General features: G+C 40.5%; 1 protein-coding gene across 1 annotated transcript in view; it reads right to left on the bottom strand.

Moving 5' to 3' along the window:
- Positions 1-736: 736 nt before the first annotated feature.
- The window catches only part of ATP10A (ATPase phospholipid transporting 10A (putative)), a 118,351-nt gene continuing 93,763 nt past the window's right edge, over positions 737-25,324 (bottom strand). Inside the window, exons 11-21 of the mRNA XM_040584814.1 lie at positions 21,709-21,812; positions 21,414-21,540; positions 18,944-19,128; positions 17,275-17,596; positions 15,277-15,353; positions 11,076-11,201; positions 5,722-5,922; positions 3,461-3,541; positions 3,266-3,370; positions 2,720-2,907; positions 737-2,041 (exon numbers count right to left, since the gene is read on the bottom strand). Coding sequence (XP_040440748.1) covers positions 1,336-2,041; positions 2,720-2,907; positions 3,266-3,370; positions 3,461-3,541; positions 5,722-5,922; positions 11,076-11,201; positions 15,277-15,353; positions 17,275-17,596; positions 18,944-19,128; positions 21,414-21,540; positions 21,709-21,812 — 2,222 coding nt within the window. The 3' untranslated portion in view covers positions 737-1,335. The remainder of the gene's footprint in view (positions 2,042-2,719; positions 2,908-3,265; positions 3,371-3,460; positions 3,542-5,721; positions 5,923-11,075; positions 11,202-15,276; positions 15,354-17,274; positions 17,597-18,943; positions 19,129-21,413; positions 21,541-21,708; positions 21,813-25,324) is intronic.

Here is a 25,324-nt window from a genome sequence, read left to right on the forward strand (position 1 = left end):
AGAGCGTGGCACAGAGCGTGGCAGGAGCAAGTCCTGGCCTTACACAATGCGTGGCAAGCAAGGCAAAGGCCATTCAAAAACCTGCGATACAGAAACAAAGAAGTGCAGCAGCTGGTTTGTACAAGGTCATGGTGACTAGGTATGAAAGAACCAAGCAGCCTTCCAAGGCTAAACCCTTCTGAGATGTGTCAGGCCAGCACAGTGCAGCCACACACGCATGGACAAGTGGCATTTTGTGATTTACAACCACATAAAGTTGGGTCAGGCATAACCTCAGAAAGCAGTGCAGCTCCCTGCTTTCAGCACTGGGCTAGCCTGTCTTAGACCAAGCTCAAGTAACTCTGCATGGCACTGCACCCTCACAGCTGGTCATGCCCCTTCCTAATCACCAAGGACTTGATTTACCCTGGCTGAAACAACAGCGAAGGTGCCTAACAAATCTCCACCCTGCCCGTCCTCCACTCCCCACTAGCAAGCAGGGATGACTTCTTCAGCAAAACCAGCCTACTCATGGTAGTGCTCCAGCACAGAAGATCACAGACCCTCCCAGCTCAAACTCTACAGATGACACAAGGCACCAGCTCTTTGCCAACAAATCATTCCTCACAAAAACCCAGCAGCTCTTCTTCAGAAGCTGAACAGCCTGATATGAGGCCATGGCTGGCCAAATGCTAGCTACACCAGGTGAAGGGCTGAATTACTATTAATGCCAGACTGGGATGTCACTTTGCAATACGGCTGGTCATTTATTTATTGTTTTATCATGACACATAAAATGCTATGGCTGCAATATCAAAATACAGTGTCACTTATAAAATACCAGTATTATTAATGCGGTGGTAAGATAATGTTAACATTTACAGAGAGGTGTATAATAATTCGATAGTCTTGCCTAATGGTTTGCTCCAGTGACAAAACACCCTGACAAGCAGATGATGGATGGATAACAGTGCCTATTTATTATCACAGTTTTTGCTCCTTGATTACTGAATGGCCTATAATGATACCAATAATTGTTGCTGAATCTAATCCTTTTGAATATGGTAGAGAGGTCTTTTTCTTTTACAGTATGTGTCAGAATAAAAGAGAAGCATCTGAAAAATAAAAGAGACAGCATTTCCTTACAAAATGAGATGAAAAAATAAAACAATATAAATGGAACTTTCAAGTGTTTCTTTTTATATTTAAAGCTCTTATTTCAATATACTGTATTTAAACATTTTTAAATAATCATTCTGTACCTTTGATTTTCTGTTTCATCTTTGAAAACAAATAGAGTAATCTCACTATAAATGTGTGCAAATAGAAAATATATAAATATATTTAAGGCCCATGTCATAAAAAGGTGGTCTCGGAATTGTCATTTTTACAATGATCAGCTGGGGTCCCTTTCATTTTGTCCTGCAAGTTATTTGAGCTCTGTTCTTTCAAGCCTTTGAAGTCCACATGCAAAGAAGAGCCAAGCACACACATACTGTCCTGTGTTTCATTTTGTAAACTGCTTGATGACACCTGTAAAACAGTCCCAATGCGACTGAACAATGGAGTTGATGTGATCCACCTGAACAAACTGAAGTTTGCTTGGTCAACTGCTGAGCTCCATGGGAATGCTGCTCCCACAGGCAACGACTCCATCTCTGAAGTGCCATGTCTAACTTCATGAAATCCCATGGACCTTTCCAGACTACTTGCAGATGAGGGGAGTTTGTTTTCCCCATACAACACAGCACCCTGGGGACAGGCAGCCACAGTCTGATCTGCAGTATGTTCTGCCTTTGTGTGCTCTTGGAAAAGTGACTCCCTTGTTTGAGGAGATGTTGGCAAAGGTGTGCTTTGGTTATAGGCCTTGTAGGAATCACTGGCATTTGAGCCAAGGCTTGGTGAGAATCTGTCTGCAAAGGGTTGTGTCTGACGTACTGTTTCCTTTACATTCAACTTGGTCAGAAGCTGGGTGCGGATCTCTGGGGGTAGTTTACTCAACTGGCATCCAAGCTGAAGCTGGGTTGGGAATAGTGTTCCCTGAAGGGTTCTGTACAGAAATCTGCAAGAGGAGAATGTGCACGTGAAAAGAACTGAAAGAAGGAAGTACCCAAGATATTAAGAGAAAATATCCAAGAAAAAAAGTACAACACAAAAAAAGAGAGTTTTATGTGCCTTTCTTATGTTCGAGACAAGCTTCCAGACAAAAAGCTCTGAATGCTGTGCTAGTATTTTGCTTAATAACAAGCAGTGTAATAAATCTGTGCCTTTAGCCAGTGATCCACCTTACATGATCTTTCATCTTTCCTGATGAGGAATCAAAGGCAATGGGGGTCATTCTGCAGAGCAGACTTCCTACATCCGTAGGTAGTCAAGAAAGTTCACAACATACTATCAGAATTTCTGTACTGTGCCTGTTCACGGAGGATGGGTTGAATCTGGAAGCATCATGGAAAACCTCACAGTAGCAAATCCCTGCATGGCCAGGAGGTTTGACCAACAGTCTACAATTATCCCACTCCTGTGGTCTATGGTCAGGAGCTGTGGTCTGTTCCTGTGGTCAGGAGCATGTAAGAGGTTAAACAACCTGACTTCATATAATCAGCCACTGAAAAATAATGACTTGGCTGGTAAGGCAAAAAGAAAGAGGGAGACTGGAAAAAGAAATGTTCTTGCCCTCCCAACCATAGGCATAAAGTGCTTTCACATATGATAAAAGATATGAGAGAAGATACAATACCTGGGCAGCAATGCAACGACTGGTGATATAATGCAAGTGAAATAGAACATAGGGTCTCCCATCAGCCTTTCCATAGTCCAGTAGGGATTGGATGGAGGATGGCATACTGGGCAGGAAGCGTTGTAAACCAGAGCCACAAAGAAAAATAAAAGGATACTGAAGATGCAAGATGACCAGTGGAGAAAAGTCTAGAACAAAAAAACCCACAAAATAATAATGATTCTTTATATTCTGAGAAATTTGCTGTTATTCTGAGTTGAAGCTTCTTAATTTCTGGCACCAAATCCATGTACAGTGAAGAATTTAAAGCACAGTGAAGATTTCAGAAAATTAAGAGAATTTTCAAAAATTCTGATTATAGATACAGCACTACAAAGCTGCTCACAGTTCACAGTTTAAAACCTTTTTTACATTTGCTTAAAATGCTCACTAAAAATAGAATGTGCTGAGGGAATGGAACAACCATCTTCTGTTTTTGAAGAATGGCACTAAGAAAAGAATTACATATATGTCAGCGAGTTTCTATATAAGCCTTGGGTTCCTTACCCAAGTTTTGGTTTCAATAGCCAAATGTAGTATGATGGTGAACAGTGCTACTGTGGTGATGGGAGTTCCCCAGGAGAAGATATCCACCTCTGAATCATAGTAAGTCTGTAAAGAAGGAGACAGAATTCAGCCCGTGCTGTGTTGCCAGTTCTCCTCAGAATGCTTGAAATCAAAAGTCTTAAACCAAACACTTACAAAATAGGGGATGAAGAAGCAAACCAGGCTTTGATACATAGCATCAATCATGTTCATCCAAAACATGTGTGGTTGGTACTCCTGTGGCATAAAAAAAAAAAGAAATGAAAAAGACATGAGAGCCTAATGAAAATGCTGTTTGCTGGGATAAGTATTTTGAGGGGGATATTCCAATGGACACTTTTAAGGGCTTCTGCAAGTAGCTCCGTGACTTTGCCAATCAGTTAGACACCCTCAGGGATGAAGTATGAGGAGTCTACCTGAAAGTCACCCTGCTCTGGGAGGTGGGTCCTCTGCTGCTCCCCCCCCCCCCTCCCCTTCCCCCTTAGCAGAGGGTATAATTTGAATCTGACACTCAGATCAGTAAACATTTATGAAGGTGTCCAACTCTATGCACTACACTTAGACCACTGATTTCAGGAGGATCTCTCTGAGGTGTAACCATGTGTGTAAATGGGTTTTACACACAACCACAGGGTATTTATTCACAAGACAAAAAACAGAAAATGCACACATACTTGAAAGAAGACCCACAACAATGGTCTTCAGCAGTTAATTCATGCAGGAATATATGCTATGTTAGGAATATGTATATAAAACATAGATATATATAACATATATCTCTGTGTGTGTGTACAAAACTGCTCACTAAGAAACAATATTAAACTAACATATTGGCTTAAAGAAATAAACAATTGAAGAGGTAAGGATGGTCATATAAAAGACCTAGATATAAGAAAAAGTACTTTAAATGGCAAAATATTTATTTGATTTTGGGATATAGGCTACATCTCCAACCACTGGGTTCATAAAGGCTCCTCCCCTCTATGGAGAATATTACTACAGCCTAAAAATGGGAATTGAAAGACACTAAAGAATGATGGTGTTCTTTGGCTTACTGAAATAACATGTGGTTAAACACTAACAGGTGGCTCAGAGGGACTGTGTAATCTCAATTGTTGGAGACATTCAAAACTGGACTAGATAAAGACCTGAGAAACCTCATCTAGCTTTGAAACTGTTTTGACCAGGGGTCTGGATCAGATGGCCTCCAGAATTATTCTATAATTCTACAGGCTTTGAGTCAGTGATATCTTTTTGAAAGGGATACTACCTGAAGCAGGACTTTTGGCAAGTTTTAAAAACACCTTTTTAGGTAACTATTCACAGAATATGCTCACTAGATTTCAAACAAATTCAGAATGGTCCCTAGGCTTGCCTATGAGAGGTAATTGTACTGTGAACCTGGGAGACTTCTCTCACTTGGTTTGCCAGCTGAAGACAGGTAGACACAACTTCCCAGCAAGCTTAAGCCATTACAAGATTTCTATCACCTTAAAAATGTGCAAGAAAGGAAGGTATTAAAGTTACAGATTTTTAAAGTACAATACACTGGAACAGAAGAAGTGTAGAAAATGGAAAACAGCTGGGTGAAAAAGAATTTAGACTAAAGCACTAAAAAATAAGTTACACTAAAATTTTCCTTTCATTTTTCCAGGACACTGTCTAGCAATAGCACTGGATGTGAGGGGTACCGAATGCAGGTGTACAGTTAACAGCAAAACCCACTCACTGTCTCTTCTCAGAGGGCACAATGGCAGATACTTTCAAGAAAGGCTTCTGCCTTGGAAGCAGTGTCTCAGTATGAATAGTTTTGCCAAGCAGAAAGATTTTCCCACAGTACACTGTGGCTGTAATTACCAGGAATGGTTTGGCTTGGATCCCTCCTGCAGTTCCTTCTGATTTCATTGTACAATTCATGCAGATGGGGACAAGGTGTTTTCAACAGACGTTTCAACCGAATCTGTCACCTGCTGGTGACTACCTCCCTCAGAGTCTGTCTGTTTACCTCCACGCTTACTCCTTAAGCCACCTTTCTCTTCTGATGTTTATAAAGGGCTGGGGCCTGAAGTTCTGAGTAAGTACTGTGAGGTTATAGTGTGAAAGTCCGCACTATGCAGTGTAATCTGCTTTACTTTTGTTGTTATTTGTGAGCCTGGACCATAAGCGGGGGGTTCAGCTTAGGCTGACTTAAAGCATCCAGCCTTCTCTCCTGTTATATATTTCAAAATACAACTGGGTGGTATTTTTTGTTTTAAATGTACTTTTGGCATTTAGATAGTTTGATTCAGATGAGAAATATAATGAAATAATAATGACTTTTCAGACTGTTTTTATCAGTCATCCATCCTTGGGGAGCAGGGTTGGTTTTCAGCTGAAACTAAAGAATTTAGGAAAAAAAAAAATCAAGAAGTTTTTACCTCCATATTCTGGCCACTTTTATAAAGCTGAGGTACAGCAATTAACACTTCAGCCGGCACATCCTTATCCAGCACACCAGTGATCAGTTGTGGAAGGGAAGAGAAGAGTAAATTAAAGAAGATGAGATACCACTGATCAACCATTGATGAGCCAGAGAACCCGCAATAGAACTGGTACCAGAAGAGAAGGGCCACAAACATCTGAAACAGAACAAGCAATGCTGTAAATATGACAAGGTATGCAGGATCATCGACAGCACATCACTGAGTTCAGAAACCATCCTGATGCCAGTTCTGAAACTCACTGATGCCCTGGCTACTTAGCTAAGCTGCAAACATCTGGCACTCCTGCGAGTTTGTGCTGCTGGAACCTCAGATCTCAGGTGTCAGGGATGACCTCACACAAAATTAACTTTCAGTTCAAGTGAAACTCTGAGGTGCAATTTAACTAACCGTAAAAAGCCCTCCCAACCATCACTGATCTCTAGGTACAGGAGTACCGATCTCATAGCACTTGCATTACTATCATGAATAAGCATTTCCATAATAATATTCTCTACTGGCTTGAGATGTTTTGGGAAGCTCTGCTGATCTTCAGTAGGTAAATGCAGAGCTTTTTTGCAAGACCAACACGAGACTAGCAGCAGCAAGAGAAGTGAAACTGTAAGGTCTAGTAAAGCTGTCTTAACTGTCCTATCTTTGTGCTTTGAAACTCAGCGAATAAGCAGTGCTGTAACAATTCTTGTCTCTCTTATTCTTCAGCTGTACACACAGCCGCACTAGGACTCTTCGTGTGGTAATTACCCAAAAAGGGACAAACCACACAACTCATTTCTTCTACAGTCTCAGCATGGAGAATCCAGAGGTTTTTAAGGCTCTGGAGAGGTGCTGATTTCACCTGGTGAGGGGGGATTTGAGCCTAGAAAAAGGCGGGTGGCCGCTTAGGAAAGGAAATAAATTCCCAGGCTTAGTCGTCCTAAAATCGCAGTTTTTATTATTCTTTGTAAAGCGATTAACACTAAATGGAAGGCAATCAGAAAAACCTCGGCAACTGTTCCTCGAGGGTTTTCCCCATTTTAACCATGAAGAAGGGAAATGGCATCACCTCTCCTTTTACTTCCTCTTAACTTTGTACTATGTTCTCAAACGCTTTCAGCCAGCTGGAGTATGTTAACCCTTCATCATTTTTAGATATACAGAGGAGAGTCTAGATCTATTCTATCTGTAAGCCAAAAATGTGGTTGAAATTTAAACATGGGGGGAAAAAATGCTATGGTCTGCTTAGTCAGTGACAACTGCTATAAGGAGATTAAGCCTGTCCTGTGAGGGGGAATTGCCACAGAATAAGAGTCAGTCCTGCTGTGTGTAAATGTACATATATGTGTTTGTATATATAGAGAGAGTATATATATGTTCAGGCAAGGTTTGCATACTACATTGAAGTAGCCTGTATATCAGCAGCAACATATATATCTCACTGTTTGTGAGCCCATACTATAAAATAACATATTAGAAATTAAACAGTAGCATTTTGGATGGTCTGGATGAGGGGATCAAGGGCACCCTCAGTAAGCTGTCAGGTGACACCAAGCTGGGTGGGAGTGTTGGTGTGCTGGAGCGCAGGCAGGCTCTGCAGAGGGATCTGGACAGGCTGGATCGATGGGTCGAGGCCAACGGTGTGAGGTTCAACATGGCCAAGTGCCGGGTCCTGCCCTTGGGTCACAGCAGCCCCACGCAGCGCTACAGGCTTGGGGAAGGGGGGCTGGGAAGTGCCTGGTGGGAAAGGGCCTGGGGGTGCTGGTCAGCAGCCGGCTGGGCAGGAGCCAGCAGTGTGCCCAGGTGGCCAACAAGGCCAGCAGCGTCCTGGCTTGTATCTGAAACGGTGTGGCCAGCAGGGCTAGGGCTACCCCCCTGTACTGGGCACTGGTGAGGCCACGTCTCAAACACTGGGCTCAGGTTTGGGCCCCTCACTGCAAGGGGGACGTGGAGGTGCTGGAGCGTGTCCAGGGAAGAGCAACGGAGCTGGTGAAGGGTCTGGAGCACATGTCCTGCAAGGAGCAGCTGAGGGAACTGGGGGTGTTTAGCCTGGAGCAAAGGAGGCTCAGGGGGACCTTATCGCTCCCTACAGCTGCCTGAGAGGAGGCTGTGGGCAGGTGGGGGTTGGTCTCTTCTCCCAGGTAACAAGGGACAGGACAAGAGGAAACAGCCTCAAGTTGTGCCAGGGGAGGTTTAGATTGGATATTAGGAAAATTTTCTCCACTGAGAGGGTGGTCAAGCGTTGGAACAGGCTGCCCAGGAAGGTGGTTGGGTCACCATCCCTGGAGGGTTTTAAAATACACATAGATGTTGTGTTTAGGGACAGGTTTAGTGATGGACTTGAGAGTGGTGGGTTAATGTTGGACTTGATCATCTCAAAGGTCTTTTCCAACTTAAATGACTCTATGATTCTATGAATTATTTTCAGGGTCATCTGTAGAAATGTTTCTGTAAATACATTACAGGAGACATTATCTTCCACTGGCTAAACCAAGACTGAGTTACCAGAGCTAACCCTCTTCAGTACAGTTTGCTGGGAGATGGCAATTTCATTTCAAAATTGAACAGATTTTGAAAATTATTTCCTTGACACACCCAACACCCAACAAAATTTCCTGAGTCTTTTCTCAAAAAAGAATTGCAATAAATATATGGATTTAGATAGTTCTCTGTCATTGGAAATAAACAAAATCCAGCTAATCCTAGACCTAAGAAATTTTCATCTCTAGAGCCTTGCTAAAATTAACCTGTCTTGTAAACAGTATGTCTCTGACAAAAATGGGTAGTCTGATGAAAATACAGTGAGCTGAAAATTTTCCTACCACCTCTGGTACGGGTTTCAGCAGTGCTGTCAAAGAAAACTGTACGAAAAAATGACATTTCAGTAACTAAGCTCAAATCAGATTTTTTCTCCCTGAAATTTTATTTTTTATTAAACATGCATTTAATGTATCTTCAAGTATAATGCTCCTCCTTGCTTCTGTGCATTACCTCCTTGAAAACGTAAAATAAAATTTACATAAAAATAGAATTAGATTTTAAATAAAAAAGGTTTTCCTTTTTTTCTCCCAGATGAGACTGTTCTAGGAATGTGGCCCCAGACGTAATTTCTCAGTGAATGTCCAGTGCTGTCTTGCAGAGATAAAGTATAAAGGGGAAGAAGCAGTGCATGCTTGTGCAGGTAAGATTTTGTTTATATGAAACACTTTTTCATCCAGCTCAGATATTTCTAGTCATGCTATGTTTCAGTTTATATTTCACTTGTATTTTTATTATCTCCACCAAGCTAAACATCTTCTTGGATAAGACATCTGAGTTTCCAAATAGCTTTTGCAGCAACTTGGAATTTAAACATTGAGTTAGATAGGTTCTAGTGGGGAATGGAAAATTTCATACTATGAGCAAATGGGAAAAAAAAACACTTGAGGAAACAGAAAACTTGCAGAATGTTTGCACTGTAGCTGTATTGACCCGCTTGTGAAGAACCATCCAGAATAGTCTCCTTGCAAAAGGATCAGGTGCTCACATCTTTCATTTCTGAATATTCTTTCCTTAAGGGCAAGCACTGTATCGGACATATTCACGTCTGCATGCTGGATACCCCACTACAGTTTTAGAGTCAGTAGCAACAAGTATTGCTCAGAAAGCTCCCAAGGCTGCCAAAGCAGAGTCAACACAAAGAGATTTCTTCAGTTATATTCTAGCCTTGAGGCAGCAGCTTCTGAAAATGTCTTACTAAAAATGGCACGAGAAATACTCAAGGGGAGCTGTACCAAAGGAAATGGAAGATTTTACAAGACCTGAACAAAATGTAGATGTATAAACAACATCTCTGGCTGCTGATTGCTTCCAGCAATCTTACTGTCTTATGTGTATTACCCTTGGGTGTTATTATTTATTTTAATGTAAGATAGCTCTGTATACACTTCTTAGAAGTTCAGATTTGATACTCTCAAGGCAAAGAGTATCTTGGAAACGTACAGCACTGGGTGGGGGGAATACAGACGTTCAGCATCATTCAGGATCAAGCCTTAAGACTCAGGCATATGAACACCAGCATATATTTCACAGGTGGCTCTCCACTCAGTGCAGCATTATTTAAATCTGCTTGCTATTTCAGACTCAGGCAGCAGTTCAGATAGTCCAAGACCCTTCTTTCTTTTTTGTCTGGAAGGATGCTTGCATGCAGTTTCTCATCAGACCACAGAAGTTATTTTAACACGCTTGTGTTAATACAAAGACACTTTGTTAATTCTTTAACTCCCTCAGGTATTCCTGTGATGTTCAACATTTTGAGCAAGTTATGGTCTTCCCCCGGTAAAATACCAACCTTCAGATTGAAATCAGATGGGAATTAGTTAGGCCACCAATTAAAAACAAGCCCTGGATTAGATTAAATTTGGAAAGCAACTTTTAAAAAATTGAGAGCCATTTTTTTTCTGATATTGAGGACAAAATCCAGTCTCCTGCTCAGAATTCGTAGATTTCCCTCTGGAGCAAACAGGTCTGAGAGCTCTGACTCTCCGCCTTTTCCATCTTCTTCATATCCCTTGCTCCCGTGGTGATTTGTAGGTGTTGCAAGTGAGCAGATCTGTGTGTCTGCCAGTGAGTCCCACCCAGCTGATGGAATTCTTGGTTGTCTTCTTAGGCAGTTTTCAATCAATCATCTTTGTACTCCAAGATCAATGCAAAGGGCCTTTGTTAGGGCCACGGAGTCGAGCTGCTACTGGCTCAGTGCCCAGTACTGGACTAGCTCCCGTTTTATACACCAGGGAGGAAACGCAGACCCATAGTCTGTTCTTTACCACTGTGTGCTTCCTTTCTAATGAACTCTTTCGGTTATTTGGAAGTGAGATAAAGCAAGAAACTGCCCTCCCAATCTCTGCCACCTGAGACACAGAGAGGACTCAAATTATCTCAGGTCACTAGGGAATATGCACAGTGATTCATAAGCAATGACAAGATAGGGTCAGGAAGAGAAAACACACTAAACTGCTACTTTGGACCAATGCTGAATGGCTTTGGCATTAAAGACTCCTGTGTCTAGCCAGCTAAATTCTGCAAAACTGATCTATAAAGAAACTTTTCTTCAGCAGTGCTTGTTATTTCTGTTACCTAATTTGCACATTCAGCAGGACACTGTAGCTGTTGTGGAGTGGGTCCTGTATTCCTGCAAATGGCAGCCAGCTGTCTCTCAACTCTGCAAATTTCTTTGTAGCTTATTTATAAACCATTTGAAGGCTGACCTAATGCTCACGTAGCACAAAATAAACCCTGGAAACATGTGGTAGCATAAAGCTGCCAAGTCAAACACTTACGGCGTTTTTGTAGAAGAAATACAGCACCATGTTGGCGAGTCGGGAATAACACCAGTGGCCATGAACAAGCAAGAGCTTCTCCAAATGCCGGAACCTTGGGATTGCAAAGTCGCTTGCCATCACCGCCTTCAATGAAAGAAAAGTTGGAATCATTATTGGAAAGCGTTGCTTTCAACACCAGCAGTGAATCTAGCCATCTTCTCAACCCATACAGCCAATGGAAATGGTACTGATGAAGAATGAAATCCATTACAGTGCATCTGAAATGCAGATATTGTTGCATCGGTTTGGAATACCTATAAGCAAACCTGGCAGCTTGGCAGAACATGCAAGGCAACGTGGTCCTTGCCTAAAGGAGATTACAGTCTACATTCCAGATGGTGACAAGCAGCAGCAAAAAGCAAGAAGTGGGAGAATGGCTGGCAATTGCAGTTGCATGAGCATGAAGGCTCAGGGCCCATGTGTATGAACATCTTGGTGGCTGTAATTTCTCTCTCTGTAAAAACTATGGGGTACTTACAGGGTAAGTAAGAAATGAACTTCCAGAGAATACAATAAGAAAAGCACAATTAACTGGCTGCATCATAATTACTGGACTTTAAAAGACAAAACTATAAAAGCATTAGTTTTAATTACATTTGCAATCCTGGCTTATAAAGTTTACTTGCCTGTCCTGAGATGTCAGTATTTTGAGGGATTTTATAAATTGCATGTTTTCTGTAACTGTCTACGAAAAAATCACACTAGATGAGATGCCTCCAGGACTGTGCAGACTGCCAAATCACACTGACAAAATGAATCACCAGTTTCTCTCTACTTCTGACTAAAATTCAGGGTACTGTACATGTAGATGAGACTTTCTTGTAAATGATGGTGATACCACAATTGTTTCATGATCTTCCTTATCCTTAGGATTGCATTAAGATTTAATTTAATATTATTTTATATTTCATTTTCTATCTTGGTATCACCTTTCTCCTCACAGTTCAGCAAAAACATGAAGAAAAGTAAAAACTTCCAAAGGAGCGATGTCTTCATCACACTCTGCAGGGTGTATTTTTAACTGAGACAGCTTTAAATTTTTCCTAATTCGCTTTCTTGGTAAATCATCAAAAGGGCTGAGTTTTCCCAAGTAACTGTTTGTATAAGCTATTAAAACAAACTCTAAAATAGTATGCAAGAGAAGGTGTAATAATTTGTAATTTAAGTAGTAGATGTGCATAAGCACTGGGACATTTTTTAGTATGTTGACACATCCTGGGATTTCTCAGGTACTGAGATACACTTCTTGTAACCTCCCTGCACAGAACAGTCTCATTTGTCTTGCAGACATACAGCTATCTTGCAGTTTGAGGAGAACAGAGCTGTGCTATGTCTGCTTCCTTGAACTCCACCCCATCTCAGCCTATTCCATTGCCAAAACAAAACTGTTAGCTTCTTTTCATTTGTGCTTCTAACACAGTACTTCGCAACATGTTGTGAGAAGTGACGGGTTTTTTTTCTTTTTTATTGCATTTTGATTACTGTGAGGAACAGTGAGGAAGATAGTGTTACCCAACTACATTTGCTTGTTTATTTTGTCTCAAAATATCCCCTTGATTTTCACATTTTTATTTTTTCTTCCAGCTTTTTCACAGGAAAAAGTGATTCATGCTCCACATGCTTCCATAGAATGTGGAAAGAAAACAAGTCAAAGAGTATTGCTGTTTTATACATCTAAATAAATGCTCAACGCCTTCTGAGTACCTGTATGTGTAAGATTCTGACAGTTGTTTACAGAAGAGAGGTCTGCATGGTTCCTTAGGACCTTGGAGTAAAGGAAGGGATCTATAAACATTTTCCACTCTGTTGAATTTTCATTTAGAAAACCCCCAGTGGTTTAATGGGTTAATGAGCAAATCGTTTTCAGATTTGAATACACCGCAAAAGCCAGGGGCATTGAAGACTGGTTATTCTAAGTGTATGAACTCAAACAAAAGTGGCATAATGGGGAGAGGAGTAGAAAAATGCTATGAGCACTGTATGTCTGCATTAAGAAAAAAAGTGATCTGAATTAATACATAGATGTTAGGAGCTGGTAAGTTCACAAGAGATAGTAAGACCCAAGGAGTTTGGGTCAAATGTTTTTGAATTGATACGCTTGGAGGGGACCCCACAAAGCCAGTCTCCTCTGGGGTCTCTGGAGCCTGGACTGCCTGCAGAGTGATACCGCAGAAATTATGCAAAGCTCTCTGATCCTGGTGAAGGCTGTGGAACAACAAATACATTTGGTATCAGCTTAATTCAAGACCTCCTTTTTTTCTGCCCTCTCCGGCCATCAAAGTCAGACTTACAGGGTCCATGGCTGGGAATGCCATATGCATAATGAGTACCTGAATATTTTTGTGATAGCTTCTTTCCAGTCTAATTTTCTCCTGCTAACATGTTTGGAGAAGCATTTTTAATGGACTGCAGGCCCGAAATCTGTCTGTCTGAAGAGCGCTGATGGCCATCCATTTGTGCTGGAGATTACTTTGAACCCACTGGATGATTACAAGAACAAGTGTAATAGCTATGCTGGGTCAGACTGAAGCCTATCTTCCCTAGTAACCAACCTCCAGCAACAGCCAAGTGAGCATGCCTTTGGAAGAGTATATGAATAAATAAAAGAAGACATGTACTGACTTTTCTCCAGCGTACTGTCCTAGTTTCTGGTGATCTGCATGTCAGAAAATGCAAAAAGTTGGCATGCAAATTCATAGCTCAGTCAAATTTTTGTTTCAAAATATTTGTGTGTTGAACCAAATAAATTAAAGCATGGAATAAAATTCTATAGCCAACCTGCACATTGTGTGAAGGAGGCCTTTTTTCCCTTTCAAGCAAAACATCCAGCCAGTGTTGCAAAAAATGCAATGTGGGTCAGAGAACCACCCACCGGTAACTAAGTTAAGGAGCATGCTCATCTGCTCAGGTCCTCAGGATGGAAACATTTCCCACCTTCTCTGAAGCACTCTTTGACATATACTCAGCTACTCTATTTTCTGAGGCAATCAGCCTGCACAGCAGCCCAAACACCAGGTAAGTTGTAGAAATAAGGTATTCTCCTCATCCTCTGTGTCTTACTGCCACATCTGGTGCTAAGACTGCAACTGAACTGCACTAGAAGTAGAGGAGGTAGAGGTAATAGGTAATACAGTATGTAGTACATCCTATACATATACATCCTTTCTTCTGGGGATGCGAGAAGTGCCTCTTATACAGTGGTAAATACAGTAGTCACAGGCTGAATACATCCAAAAGACTACAGGGGCAAGGCCCCTTATCTTGCTTTTCCCTGTGGTAGGAAATGGGGAGAAAACCAAGACTTGGAATGCTATGTAGGATCAGTGGTTCTGCAAAGGGCTTCAGTTTTCTCTTTCTTCACTGTTCTGCTGTCTGAATAGGCTGAATGAGCAAGATGTGTGGGTGGCTGGGTTAAGGGTCACCATCACACCATGCAAAGAAGCTGCAGCAGCTGGATGGGCTTGTGCAGCTACTTCACAGAAACACAGAAGCAATACAGGAGAGATTAGAATAAAAGTCAGAATAAGTGAACCTTTGTAGAAGAATGAAGCTGGGTTAATTAGCATTGATAATATACAACTGTGGGCTGACTTCAGGGGTGGCGGGGTGGTCGATCTAGACAAGGTGCAGCTGTGGCTAGTTCTGTTAAGTGGTTGAGAGCCAAGGAAGAGAGAAGAGGAAGAAGCAAGAAAAGAGAGAGTGGGCCCTGGATGAGGTGAGATGAGGAGAAGGCAGCAGAGGGACTGGCATGAAGAGTATGCTGGTATGAGATGGTAAAAAAACTTGTTGTAGCTGGCTAGTTTGGAGAGTGCTGTGACAAACATTTATCTCCTAAATAATGCATAGCTGAACTTTTTTCCTTCTTTTAACCACTATTTAATAAATGATTTAACAATTAAAACATATTTCTTAGAGGAATTTGATATGTTGAATTTTCTGAGAAGGCAGCATGTTTAAACTCACTATGGACCTGAGAACACAAGCTCAAACTGAAGCTGAAAGCATTGTTACAATGTGCAACTGGGACCTCCCAGCATGACTTGCTACTTCTCCTTTATTTGTGCTGGCTATCCAAAGACAGCTTGGTCAAGCTGATATATGGGAAGTGCCTGTTTCACCCTTTCATGGGAGAGCTTTTTCAGTGAACAAGCAACATTACCTGCATGCCTTCTTGACCAGAGATCCCCACGCCAACATCTGCCACTTGGATCATGCTGACATCATTAGCACCATCACCTAAAGATGACAAGATCAAGTTCTGTTGTCACTAGTAGGCCAGGAACACTTAGCAGCAGCAAAGCAAAGGAAAACCGATTGTTATTGAGTGTTGGCTGAGTATAGTAAGGGAGATGTGTACTAAGGGTTTGGTGGGTATAGTAAGGGAGATGGTGGTTAGGAAAGGGTCCATCTTCGGAATATAAGGTTTGACATTTGGCAAAGCTGCCATTCTGATCTTTGTAGATTTTTTTTTTTTTATCATGGAAAAGTAAAAATAAACCAAGTTCCTTTCTTTTTAGTAAAACCTAAAATTCAAGTATCAGGCCTGAACGGCACAAATACTTAAAAATTGGAAGGCTAAGAAAGAGCTTCCTGGTACTTCTTAACTAATTGTCTGCCTGCAATCAGGTATGACTAAGAATGAAAAGTGCAAGGACACCTAAAGCCAATGACATTGTCTACACAGTAAAAATACAATAAAATTAAAAAGTAGATGAATTCTTGACTTGGATCAAACAGTCCAAGATCTTTAGTACACGCATCACAGGCAGATTTAACTGTAGTGGTTGTACAGCCACCATCTCTGGCTCTGCTTCCAATCATGATACCGCAAGTGATAGGTGACATAGAAAGGATACCAGAATGGGACATGGAGAGACTCCTTAACCTCTTAAATTTACAGGGAGTGTGCTAGTGGAAAATGAGACTCTGTTAGCTGATGACAAGACATACTTGGTTTTAAACTTCAGTGGCCGAGGTGCACATTCACATCGCTCTCCCAGTTTCCCTGCTGTTGGCACATACAAGAGTGGTATCTGCTCAACTGACAAAGCTGACGTCTTTGTGACTGTACAACACAACCCTAAGTTAGCTCATGTTGGTTAAAAGGGAGGATATAACTGCTAGGCTTTTAAGCCAGAGCACGAGCTCATCAACTCACAGGCTCAAGATGCTCAGAAAGAATGGAAACACAAGCTTCCCAGTCTCTACTAGTGTTTTTAAGCATTCTGGATAATTCAAGCTAACAGCCAGACGTTTTTGACAACATATGCAAATGATTAAGTCCACAGTCAGTCAGCCAAAGACATAAATTCAGTATGAGGGAGGCATATTTGGGCTAGATATAATATAGTGAACATAAGGATTATTACAATCAGCACACATTTGGTGATGTGGATGTTACAAGAGTCTGACAATTATTATATATATCTTTAGGGTTTCTCATGGGTAGGTCCAACCCACATGTGTTCCTGCTGTGATTAACTAAGACAGGTAGATGAAAGCTAGTGTGTTTGTGACAGTACTGCAATCGTATTTTCCAGTGCAACATAAGCCTAACCTTCAGCTGGCTGACTTTTCTTATGTAAAAATCATGGAAACATGGAAGATGCTGCCAGTTTTACGACAGGTTGACTGACAAAATCTCCCCTTCACCAGCTGAGTGATTAGCTGGGAAGAAGTGCAAATGCTGGCACGATGCCAGTAGTAAATCCATTCTCCATACTGACAAGGCCAAGTCATATCCTGTGCTGTATGGCTGACTTGTGATGAAAAACGCAGAATCTTGAGTTTAAACATGACTGGATGAAACAACACTGAGCACAGTTTTGTTCTGTGCAATACAGTGACTGCAAAATGGTTATCTGCACAGCAATCAGCTAACCCAATTCTTCACAGCTGTGTTTGGACATGCCAAAACCTCACAGCATACCTGGGTCCTGATTACTTAACATCTGTAGGAAGAAAACCCAAATACCACTCCAGAGTTCTATCTTGGTTTTGAATACATATGTTAGAGGTGTCTGACACATTTTCAGACAAAACTGGAAGGCTCTTTGAATTCTGAGGCAGCTGGAAAGTTCCTATTGCAAGTCAAAAAATCAAAATTCTCAAGGCACAGTAATTATGAAGGCAGACTAGTTTAAACTGAGATATTTACCTATTGCCAAGGTCATGGCTTTGAGTTTGTCTCTGACTAGTTTCACTACCATGCTCTTTTGGAGTGGGGTTGAGCGACAACACAGTACTGAACGGCATCGCTTGGCTAGTGCAAGAAATTTATCTTCTAGTGTAGGTTCCAGGGCGTAAGCTAAAGTCCTTCCATCAATCACTAGGCCCAAGCTGGAAAGCACAGAGGAAGAGGGTGGATAGAGAGGGGTGAACCCAACAGTCATGTTTCCAGTAGCTTCGTCTATTGTGTTGTTTGAAAATTTAGACTCTACGCATTGCAGACACTGTTCCAGCAAGACAGCACATGTCTCCTGAAAAAAAATTCAAAATAAATATGCTTGAGAGAAAAGAACATGTATTCAAATATTTGTGCTTGCTGTATATTTAGGCATAAGGAATATGGGGAAAATTTTAAATTTGCTGCACTGTTAAAATTTTAATTTCTAATAATCTTCTATTCACTCTAAACACACTTAATTCTTTCAGATGTGACAGCAATGAGAACTCAAAAGGCTTAAAATCTAATTTCTCTTTAACATGCAGTATTGTAGGCTAAACTAATTTCTTTTAGCTCCATCTCAGAATAACAGTGCTGGGAAATGATATAATCAGTATCAGTACCAAGTTAAGTATGGTGACGAGCACCATGTATACGCCTACAACTCAGATCAAAGAGTTATGCATTGTTAAAGGCCAATTAAAGGTTGTTTAAACTGAATTCTCTCTCCTAGCCATATTCAACTAAAAGACATTATCGAGAATATATGAACATTTTAAATGAAATGCTATTGGTCTTACAGCAAAGTATGACAAAAAGGAAAGATCATGGAAAATCAATTTACCAGTTCAGTTGATACACTCAAGAATGGAAAATGCTGTTATCTTTTCTTCCTTTTCGAAAGAACCTGGAGCTGGATACTGCTGGCCTACCTCTCCTCTGCTGATCTGAAGTTCAATTTTATCACCCCATTAAAGGACTACAGCACTATCAGTCTGGTTCCTTGTATGTTAGACCATATCAGTAAACTCTCTGTGACTGGCTGCTTGCAACAAGTTGAGCACAGGAAAGATCAGTAATTCAGAAGAATTAGAAAAGGTCTGTTAGCAAGCAAGGCATTACTGTAGATGTCGTTTTCTGACTCTCAGTGTTAGCATCGAAATTTAAGTATTGCTTCTCCAGAGAAAAAGCCACCTGAGAAAACATGAATGACTGCGTTATTTAAACACTACATTTCAGTGGTGTAAAATAAAGCACAGATTTTCAATAGGTTATCAATTGTTTTCTGCCTCAACACATGTTTAATAACAGGTTGCTTTTGGAGACCTGTTAGTGCCAATAAGCTAAACTAGGGATGTTTTGAGAATGCATACCAAGGAAAGGCATTCATTTATGCTGCTATGGCGTCCTTTCATTCATGGTGGAGCCCACTACACACAGTTACATGTTTTCAGTTAAGTTTGTGATACATGACACTGACTTAGAAGCATGATTCACTGAAAAGTATTCAAAGACATGTCCTACCTGAAAATTACAGACGAAGCAGGAAAAGAAGAAAAAAAAAGAGGGAAAGGAAAAAAAGCCATCAAACTTTAGTTGTACAAGCTGAAAATAAGGCAAAGCTAGTTCACAAGTAAACTTGTGTATTGGATCTGCTTACTGGTGATTCAGCATTCAAAGTGATGATTTCTTCATCGTGATCTAGTAGCTTGCAGGCATATGCAATATTAACAGCTGTTTCTTGCTTGTCTCCAGTAAGAACCCAAATCTGCAACCCAGCTTTGCGCAAGTTTGCAATGGTTTCTGGAACACCATCCTGTAAACGGTCTTCAATGCCAGTTGCACCTAAGCACAGAGAAAAAGAAAAATACTCCACATCAAATGAACAGTTAAGAGTTCACCTGAAATTGCAAGTTTGGATTTTTTGAAAAGCAACAACAACAAAAAAACCCAACCCAAAATCCCAAACCCAAACAGCAGTCACTTTTATTGAGAAATAGCTAAACTACCAATGGTTGCGAGATTAGGGCAGCTTTTTGGGGGTATCAGGAAAGAGGTGTGAAAAGTAGCTGGGTTAAACATCTGCATCAACAGTCATCAATAAATCCAGAATTCAAAACTTCAAAAGTTTTTGAAACTTTTGAGAAAAACTGATGCCACTTCTAGTCTCAGAGGTTCACAAGGCTGATGTATCTTTGCTTATTGTCTCTATGCTCTGTATCTTTACCATCTTTACCATTCTTCCAAATGTTGCTAGAGAAGATACTGCTGCTCCTAGAAGATAATTTCGGTTCTTAAGGCTCTCAACTGCCTTTCCTCAACTAGAAGAGGCTGGGTGACTAGAGATTTCTCCCTTTTGAAGGGGAGTGACAGTGGGACTGCAGCTTGGTGACAGCACATTAGGCTGAGGACATAAACTTTTTCCTGCCTTGTTGCTGCTCTTTGCTCTTGCAGAAAGACACTGGTTGACAAATGAGATACAGCAGAAAACAAATCATAAATCCGTTGGCCATGATATGAAAGTAAAATGTGGCTTTCAATGTATCTTTCTATCTGTTTATAAGAGACTGGGTATATTTCCTACGCTTACATAAATGAATTGTCAGAGACAAGATTTTAAAATACTGTAGCAAAAGCCACTCAGGACCAAGTTCAGTGTCACCACTGATACATCAGTGCTACACTGAGTGTCAGAGAGAATTTCAGAGAGTTTCAATATGAGGAAATGTAAGCCTTCACTGCTAGAGAATGAGAAGGTGACAGACATGCAAGTTACCTGGAACAATAGGAAAAGCAAAGCAAACTTTGCTCAGCTATTTATTATTCCTATGTTGTTCCTTCTAAAAAACATTTTAGGAAGAGAAGTCCACCTGAAGTCTGAGCACCAGTCATGTAGGTGGAAACACATTCTTAGGGCAATGTCAGGAAAGCTATTATTATCCAAACAAAGGAAAAGATTAATTCCTTTTCTAGACTCACTTTTTTATTCCAATGACCTAATCATGACTGGTCATTGCAAGATACAAACCACAGTGTGAGGTTCTTGGGGAACGACTGAATGGGTAGTTTACTTCTAGCTAGAGCTCATTTACTTGTCTGGCCATTCAATTTCACTTCCCACCCCACTCCACTCCCCCCCCTCCCCTCCAAGTGCAGGCAGAGCCGACAGGCACAACCATGGTGGGATCTTCCTGGCTAAGGCGGTCTCAATTACTCACCTCATGCTCCCACTTAAGTCAAAGGAGAGAAGGAGACACTTCAAGGGTCTTCATCTAATCCCAAAGTGGGTATTAAGACAGACTAAATGAACTGCACTTTCTCTTTTTTTGTCTCTCCATTGGTTATACAGAGAGACTTAGAGATGTGTAGTAGATACATCAGAAGTTGGGTGAGAAGGATCTAGTCTCCCAGACACAGGCATGTGGGCAATTAGTGAAGGTTGTTACTTCCAACAGTGTTATGGCTGTCCCAGTTTCTTTGCCAGAGGAAGCAGTTGGATGCATGGAATAATAGTGAATATACATACATTTTAGAATCTCAGTGCTTTCAGCATCTCAACTCAGCAGATGAAGAGTATGGCTTAGTTCTTGGAAGCCATTTTACACACATTGATTTTATCTGCATCATCATGAAGTACTGCAATCCCCTCCCACAGAATGCCCTGGGTGCGTGTGGTGAACCAGATAAACATGAGAGTTGATGCCTCTCGCAAATGCAGTTTATGCGCTTTTGCTTTATGAGTGTCTCTGGTGCCCCTGGAGTCATGGAAATCTCTGACATGTCGAAGTGGCACTAAGCTAACAAAATTCTGTAGACAGTTTGGGCCAAGCCCTCCTCCTGTTTACAGCAGCAGTTCCCATTTATGATATTATGTCAAATTCATCCCTGGTATTACTCCACTCATTTCACTAGTGATAAAATGATGGCAGGAGCAGGGAAAACAGGGTAGGCCTGTTATGTTAATTATATCCCATTCCTTTGTGGTGCTGCACATGACAGCCATGACAAAGTCCAAGAGAAGCCAATTTCTGTACTGTCAGAAACCATTTAAGGGAAAGAACGAATTTCATAGCCAAGCTTTCAGAATTTTTAACACATTTTCATTTCATGTTCGGCTCTCATTTCATTACCTAGCAGATGCAGATTCTTCTCTATCCGCAGTGCTGACTGAAACAGAAGTTCTTCACGATTTTCAATAGAGGATTCTGCTTCTAAATGACTTTTTAACCAACAGGCATACTCTTCCTTGCTGAGAACCTAAAAAGAATATGTGAGGGTACAGTCAATGTGATGCAGAGGCATTCATACTTTTCTGAATAAAATGAAAAAGGAGTTATGAATCAAGAACAATAAATTAATAAATGCCTTCAGTAATCTTTGTCAAGGCTCTCCTTAAAAGCAAACTAAAAGTCTGCATTTACTTACTCTTTTTGCAATACAGAGGGTTCGCAGCCCATCTACAGCATACAGATTAAGGTAATTCTGAGTTTTGCTTTGGATTTTTTTTTGATGTTTGCCCCGAGGGTCATCTAGATAAGAATAAAAAAATAAATTAGTGATTGAAAAATAGCAGCAGCTGAATGGCCTCAGAGAATAAAAACTTGTCTACAGTACTCACTGTACTGGCACTTTATAACTGATCCATTTAAAGAGCTGCTGATGTCTCCTGGGAAACTCAATGAAAACATTCCATATAGAAAAACAATCTCGTCTTTTTGTTCTATCTTTTCTGCCTTCTCTCTTCAGAAGTCGTTTTGAATGTATGTTAGAAAGACCTTTTTTTTACTCCTTAAGTATTTGTTTGGCCAGAATACTTTGAGAAATCATGATAATCTCAGCAAACAACAATGTCAGAAAAAGTATGATTTTAAATACGCTAGTAAAAAATGCTTCTCGCCACATCTCATTCTGTGCAGAAAAATTACACTTTAAAAATAGCAATTTTCTGCCAAGGTTAGTATCTCAAAAGAAACAGAAACAGTACTCTTTGTGTATCTCAGTGTATGTAGGTACTTTTACTGCTGTACTGATACTACCTATTGGCCTAGGTCAATGGCAGAAGTTCTGGGTATGATTTTGATTTCATGTACAAGAGAATTTACAACCGTGCAGACCTCCCAGCTATCTTCTACCTTGAACGCAGCAGCACAACTTCCACTTACTTTTCACATAAAGCCACCTGTAAGAACTCAAAACCAGGGCTAAGCATGTGTTCCTTGTCTCTGTTTAGCTGGGATTGGTTCAATGTGATCACACTGTGATCAAAAAAGAGTAATGAATATGACGGTAACACATTTTGTTCCATCTTGTTACCTGAAATGATGTCTTCAAAAGTTAAAAACAGGTGACATACATCTTTTTTACCATCTAGGATCAAGACAGGTTCATGTACAATGTACTGTAGTAGCAATCTTAAATAATATGAGTTGCAGGGTTAGTACTACAGTAAACATACAAGCTGGTAATTTTTCAGATTGGAACCATTGAGTGAGAATGACTTGCACATTATAGCAGGTTTTCCCATCCCTTGATGTAATTTTTATTTTTGAAGTCTACATGTTTTTTTGGGGTATAGCATCATTTCAGGATTATAATTTTGTAATTGGAGCTGTTTCTTAATGCAATATTTGTGTTACTGGTAATTGCACAGTAACCATCCACAGAGTCAGGTGAACACCACTCATCACCGGAAGCCTGAGCACCTAAAGAAACCTACTACCTATGGTCTCCGTTCATCATTGGATGTGCTCACCTTTCTCAACTGACCATACTGAGGACCTAAAGGCACTAACTATATCTTTATATTAAGCACTTAATACAAGTATTTAAATCAGATGGCATAAATATCTTCATGTTCAGTGCCCATTTTCCCAGTGGGCGTTCATACTCAATTTGGCCTTACTATGTGTAATAAACTTACACAACATTCTGTCTATAAACTTACACAGCATTGAGCATTTTCACATTTATCCAGCAGCACAGTGTCTAATGGGGTGTTCAGAGGCTCTGTCACAAACACATACAAGTATTAATGTTGTAGGAAGGAAGGAACTGGGAGCTTGAAATTCCAACATTCTGTTTTTTGTTCCTGTTATCTCAACCATCTATCAGCATATAATCAGAAGTTAGAAGAGGGGAAGGAATCTCTTGCAAACAAAAGTCAGTTGTTGAGATTCTTTTTAGCTGGGATGCAGTCTCTACTCTAAGCACTGTGACCTCAGGCACCGTGTCAATGGAAACCAGCAAACAAGTCTTCTCCAAAAGCATGACAGAAAGCTAGGGGTGTGCTGCTTGCTTCATTTCCTCCCGTAATTGCTAGCTGCGGAAAGCCAGCCCAGTCATTGTTTTCTCAATGACTTACATTCACAGTTCCTGTGTGAGCTGGGTATTGACTCAAACAGTAACTTTCTTATTTATGAACATGGTGACTGTTGAGATAAAGTAAAAACAATACACGCTTGGGAATAATTTCAAGGCTTTTGAAAATAACTTTATGCTATCAGAAAACATCAGGTGTCAGTTTCAACCAGATATACCCACAGAGCAAATAGAGTCAATTCAGAAAGTTTTTAAGTTTTGAAGCACATGGTGATTTCTGATTTTCTGTAAGACACAACTGAAGCTACAACACAGTATTTTTACTTCTGATTTTGGGCTGTTCCTCATGTCATATTTTAAAATACTATTCCTCCCAATCAGGGACGTTTGTGTCTGATGGGACCCAGTCACGACACATATGTTTGAGCAGGGAGATCACAGACACAGTGTTGCCTTGGTCCTTCAGTCTAAGGGCGCATGTACCACAAAGTCTCAAAGATGCACGCTTGATGGGTGAACAATACACCTGTCCCTGAGGCACTAAGACAGAAAAGAGCAAACACTGGGATTAGCTGTCATGTCCATTCACTTACTAGTCAATTCCTTGAAATGATAAATGCCTGAATTGTCATACATCTCCTCTCACAGTCATGTTCCACCATCAGCAGAGAACAGACTGAAACCACCAATAGATCCCACAATATAGATAATAGCCACAGCATAATCTTCTGAGGTTTTCTCTACCTGGGGAGCACCTCCCTGTAATGTCAAAAGGGTGCTGTTCCCTCAGGAATTGACAACATATCCACTAACATTAGGATACTTCAAGCAGAGACTGTTAATGTAGTTCCAGGAGTGAAGCTGCTCAAGAGAAATGTCAAACATTTTTCAGACAGATCCACTGAAATGTACAGAATTTCTGAAGCCAGCAGTGGCTTAGAGCTTAGAGGGCTAGAAAACAAGGGAAAGTGCTTATGATGTTCTAGTAGCTGCACTTGATATTGCTTGCAAAAGCATAACATGCTAAAACTCATAGTTCAATTTGGGCTAAGAAACTAAAAAAAAACCCTAAAAAAACCTCTAAACCCCCACCATTTCAAAGCCACCTTCAGTCTGCTAGCCTGTAAAGATGGTGGAATCCTTGTATTTGCCGAGCTGCAGAATCTGCCCACTGCCAGCACCATCTTCGGGAACTCTGCTTCCCTTTATCTGACATAGACCACCTTTGGTAATGTCACTGTTGTTTAGTTTTCTAACTGTCCTTGCTGTTTTTACCTAGGTGGGTCCTAGATCTGCCTGAAATTTGCCTGAAAATTCCTTGATCCATTTAGTGTACTGTGAATGGACACAGCAGTTTCAAACATTGTTATATGGTGACAAAATATTTAAGACTTGGCATAAAATAATCTTTTCCTTTCTTTTTAATGGTCAGTTCTCATTCTGAGAACTCACTTTCAAACATTACTTTCTGGGTATGTTATTAGAAATTCTCAATACTACAAATTCTCTATTAGTACTTTCAAGGAAACAAGTTTCTACAGATGCTCTATATATCTTCTGTGATATCAGATCTTTACTAGAAAATTATTGATGAATACTTTGTTGTTAGTTTAGGACAAATTGCTTTTAATTTTTTTGGCTCAGATTTGATTTATAAGGCTGTAAACAGAAAACTAATACCAAATTTTTTCTGTATTTCATTAAAATAAAATTACACAGTATA

Source organism: Falco naumanni, chromosome 2 (assembly GCF_017639655.2).
Source record: "Falco naumanni isolate bFalNau1 chromosome 2, bFalNau1.pat, whole genome shotgun sequence".
Classification (NCBI taxonomy): Eukaryota; Metazoa; Chordata; class Aves; order Falconiformes; family Falconidae; genus Falco; species Falco naumanni.